This window comes from Plasmopara halstedii, assembly GCF_900000015.1.
Source record: "Plasmopara halstedii genome assembly, contig: Scaffold_208, whole genome shotgun sequence".
In the NCBI taxonomy this organism is placed as follows: domain Eukaryota; phylum Oomycota; class Peronosporomycetes; order Peronosporales; family Peronosporaceae; genus Plasmopara; species Plasmopara halstedii.
Window position 1 is genome coordinate 481,597 of NW_020187129.1, and position 4,504 is coordinate 486,100.

Sequence of the window (4,504 nt, forward strand, 5' to 3'; positions counted from 1 at the left end):
GAATAAGAAGACTCGAGACGTCTTACTGATTCCTGTGGCTACTCTGGAGCAGACAGGGTGTTAAGCGTATGCCGCAGTAGCGCTTGGCCAAATCAGATTATTGCTGGTGCGTACTGGACACACGCAGACCAGGTCTCAGAGACAGCTCCAACGGGGAAGTACCTAACAACGGGTAGCTTCATAGTACGAGATAAGAAACATTTTATTCAGCCGTCAAGGCTTGAGGTCGGCCTGGCAGTTCTATTTCGTATTGATGAGAGCTGCGTCAACAATCACTCTCGACAAGTCAAAGACAGCGCGCTGCTTACGTCGGACGGTGTCGACGAAGAAGACAGGAAAAAAGGAGGCAAAGATGTTTATTCTGAGAAGATATCTACAGAAGCGACGATGTTGATGACCGATAAGAGCACAGTAATTTTGCAACCAACTCTAAACAAAAACGTAATTGATAACTTCGAAAAAAATGAAAGGCCTGATGAAGACGCAGCTTACACACAGCAGACCGAACGTGAAGGAAAGAAACAACTGTCTGCAAAAGAGCGTCGTGACTTGAAGAAGGGCAAAACTCACGATGGCATTAAGGATTATTCCGTCAAACTAGAGATGGGAGCAGAGAAGTCCATTGTTATGACGGTGTAGACGAATAATGTACGTGGTAAGAAAGGCAGAATAAAGAAAATAAAGAAAAAATCCGCTGACCAGGATGACGAAGATCATCACTTACGTATGGAAGCATTGGGTCACGTTGTTGAGCAAGAAGGCGAGATTGAGGCAAAAGAAATTAGCAGCTATTGAAGAAAGTAATGACGATGCGGAGATGGAAGCGAGTAAGAGATATGTTCGTCAGCAGCGCGAAAAGAAGAAAATTTTTCTGGACGAGCTGGAAGCTGAAGCAGAAAATTTTGATTGCTTTGATGCCTTCACAGAAGAACCGAGGCCGAACGACATCGTGTTGTTTGCGATGCCTATGTGCGCACCGTACAGGTCGTTGACCAAAGTTTAATACAAGGTCAAGCTGACATTAGGTAATCTAAAGAAGGGCAAGGCGGCAATTTTTATCCAATTCAAAAGAAGAGAAGAACGCCAATCGTCCACAGAGTGATGCCCACGATAATTGTGAGCGTTGCGTTCAGAAGATGATCTCATTGATTGCATGTATGCTCGGGTTGTGTATAGTTCCAACGCAAGATTCAAGAAAGTTGGAGTCAAGTGGTTATCGAATAAGGCAATGAAGAATGGCAACAAGTAGCTCAGCATTAACCCTTTGGACATTTTTTTATCACAAATGAAAGCTGATACTAGTAGTATATCGATATTGAGACCAGTTTACATACAGTCTATCAATAGGCCCCTTTGCAGTGTATCTAATATATATCAAATCCTCAGGCCAATGGGTAGGGAGGGTGTTTGCCTGAACGCTTTCAAGGCCCTATGATGACTCGTTTAGAGAGGCATGCGCTTGTCGAACAACTGAATGATTACTGGGATCGGCGATTCACGTATGACAAGATCTGATTGGGAGATAATGGCGTGAGTGCTAGATGTGATTGGAATACATCCAAACTCCTTCCACGACCATTCATCTTGTAGGGGCGTCGCAGGGTGAAGCTCGAGGGTGGCTGCTGCAGAGGCACAGGGAACAAGAAGGGCGGACAGGAAGGTAGCTACGGACATGTAGGTAGGGTAGATTGTGTAGCTGCTAGCTAATTTACTTTGGCATTTGCCTTCCACTACTCAACAAATTAAAGCCGCACAAGACTCTCAAGCTACAAGACGCCGCCTCGATGTCGACGAAGAAGGCTGAAGTCTACCTATGAAGCGACAACTACTTCGACTGGAGTTCGCCAAGCGCATGACGCCGGCGAGAAAGAGACTGCTGGCTCATATGCAGACGGTGAAGCCGGAAGCAGGGATGACTGAGGCGTGGCCGCTGAGCGACATGAAGGCGCTCGGTTTAATCACCCAGAGCGTGTCGCTGGAGCACCAGACGAAGATTCGCTCGGCGACACGGCGACGGCGACACGGCGACTCCGGCGTGGAAAACTCTGCGGGAGCTCTACAAACAGACCACGATGCACAACCGTGTGATGAAGGACCACCGACTCCATCAGTTCAAGGTGGAGGGAGGGGCGAAGATGGCGAAGCACCTTGACAAATTCGACGAGCTCATCGTCGGTCTTCAATCGCTCGGCAAACCACTGGACGATGCCCTTCAATTGGTTATATATTGCTGAGCAGTCTGCCCAGCGAGTTCAATATGATCATGTCGATAATCGAGAAATTTAAGGGCATCACGCTGATCGAGGTGAAGGAGAAGTTGCTCAGGGAGTACGAGCGACTGGAAAAGTAGGAAACGTCGGAGCGCGCGTTGAAGGTCACCTTGGATGGTGGCAGGGGCAAGAACGGCAAGTTTGTCAATCGCGGCAGGAACAACGACCGCAAGAGCAACTGCGCAAAGAAGAATGGCGGGTGTCGGGTCAAGTGCTTTAGTTGTGATCAGTTCGGACACATGAAGCGAGACTGCCCGAACAAGGTCGACGGCAGTGACGATGGTGCAGTATTCGCGGTCAGCGAATTAAGCCCGGTGAATGAGTCAGAAGACTCAGTGATCTCCAGTGCCATGGCTGATACTGCACTCGCTGTTGGCAAGGATCGATCGCCAAGCTGGCTGGTCGGCAGTGGTGCGATGTCGCACATGACGCCGTGCCGGGGTGACCTCTTCGAGTATGAGGTCGTGAACACGAACATCGAGGTGACCATCGCTGATGGTAAGAAGCTGCGCGTGGAGGGAACCGGGTCGATGCGCTTGAAGGGCATCGACGGCAAGCGCATCCGGATATTACCCTGGCCTTGATTGCCGACTGCTGTCGCTGGGGAAGTTGGCAGGACGCGGGTTGAGCGACGAGATCCAACGATATTTGTGCGTTATCTGGGGCAAGTCGAGTGCAATTGCCTCGAGGAAGAGACTCGGCAAGACTTACGTGTTGGACTGTCTGCAGGAAATGGCGCGATTCGTCGAGTACAAGGGGCAGTGAATCTGTGGGAGCTGTGACATGCTCGCATGGCACCTCAATAAGGAAGCGTATGCGAAGACGCAGCGCGCAACGACTGGGATGCCAGTTGTCAAGCAAGACGTCAAGACTTTATGCGGTGGCTGCATGAAGGGAAAGCAGACGGTGGCACATTTTCCTTCAAGAACGCAGACCAAGTCATCACGTGTACTGGAGCTAGTACACACGGACGTGATGGGAGCCATGAAGACGAAGTCGAAGGGTGGAGCGAAGTGCGTGCTCACCTTCGTAGACGACCACTCGAGGTTTGTGGTCGTGTACTTTCTCAAGAAGAAAAGTAAAGTGGTGACCAAGTTCAAGGCGTAAAGGCGCTGTACGAGAACCACTGGGGTCAGCGAATTAAGATGACTCGCTAAGACAATGGTACTGATTTGTGAACAAGGGTCTGGATGGGATCTGTGATTGCAGCAGGGTCGTGCATCAGAAGACTGTGCCGTACAGCCCGCAACAGAACGGCGTTGCCGAGCGAATGAACCGGACGATCATGGAGAAGGTTCGGAGCATGCTGCACCTTAAGGGTGTGAGCTCGTTGTGGTGGGCGAGGCGGTGATTACAATGGTGTACCTGATCAACAGGACCACGGACAGTATTCACGCGAACATGACACCGTATGCGCTGTGCTTCAAGATGAAGCCGCGCATGGAGCATTTGCGCATGTTCGGCTCTACCGGGTATGCTCTTGTGGAAGACAGCAAATGTACGAAGCTGGATGCAAAGAGCTTCAAGTGTATGTTCTTGGGATACGCCGAGAACGTCAAGGGGTACCGGGTGTACGATTTGGAGTCAAACAGGCTCAAGGTGTCGCGTTCGCTGAGACTGGATGAATGAAAGGTCAACGGTATCTACGATACAGTCGACAGTCGTCCATGTGACCAAGAAGATCGACGATTTAGTGCAGCTTGAAGATGTGCAGCCACAGGTGGAACCTAGCATTGAGGAACCAATGCCGCCTGCTGAGAAGGAACTCGGTGGCTATGACGTAGAGATACAGAAAGTTGAACCAGAGCAGACATCGACGAGCAAGAGAACTGACGACGTACAGAATATCTTCAAAGTTGACGACCGGTGACAGCATGGTGTTCTACCCGAGGACGGAGCGTGTTCGCCAAGCACAGACACCGATGCTACTGCTGAACGATGGCTCCGCGAATTACGAATTGGCAATTGTGGAATTAACGAACAGCGACGAGCACCGTGGGACCGACAGTGATCCTGACGACGATGGCCACTTCTGGCCAACATCGCCCAAGCGACCGCGCATTGATGAAGATGGACTGCTCGCTGAGGCAGTGCTGGCATATGCTGCCAGTGTCGGCGAGGCTGACGATGCACCAACGACGTATCAGCAAGCCATGGATGGTGACGATGCGGTGGGGTGGGTGAAGGCGATGAAGGCAGAGCTGCGAGCGCATGAACAGAATGGATCATGGACA

General features: G+C 50.7%; 2 protein-coding genes across 2 annotated transcripts in view; both read left to right on the top strand.

Moving 5' to 3' along the window:
* Nucleotides 1–387: 387 nt before the first annotated feature.
* PHALS_03092 (Protein of unknown function DUF3441) lies at nucleotides 388–1,003 on the top strand (the record flags this gene model as incomplete). Its single annotated transcript, XM_024721769.1, has 2 exons — nucleotides 388–633; nucleotides 713–1,003. 2 exons carry the CDS (start codon nucleotides 388–390, stop codon nucleotides 1,001–1,003), a joined length of 537 nt encoding a protein of 178 aa, XP_024572913.1.
* A 3,141-nt stretch (nucleotides 1,004–4,144) lies between these two features.
* The window catches only part of PHALS_03093 (uncharacterized protein), a gene marked incomplete at both ends in the record, with an annotated part of 455 nt that continues 95 nt past the window's right edge, over nucleotides 4,145–4,504 (top strand). Inside the window, one exon of the mRNA XM_024721771.1 lies at nucleotides 4,145–4,450. Coding sequence (XP_024572914.1) covers nucleotides 4,145–4,450 — 306 coding nt within the window. The remainder of the gene's footprint in view (nucleotides 4,451–4,504) is intronic.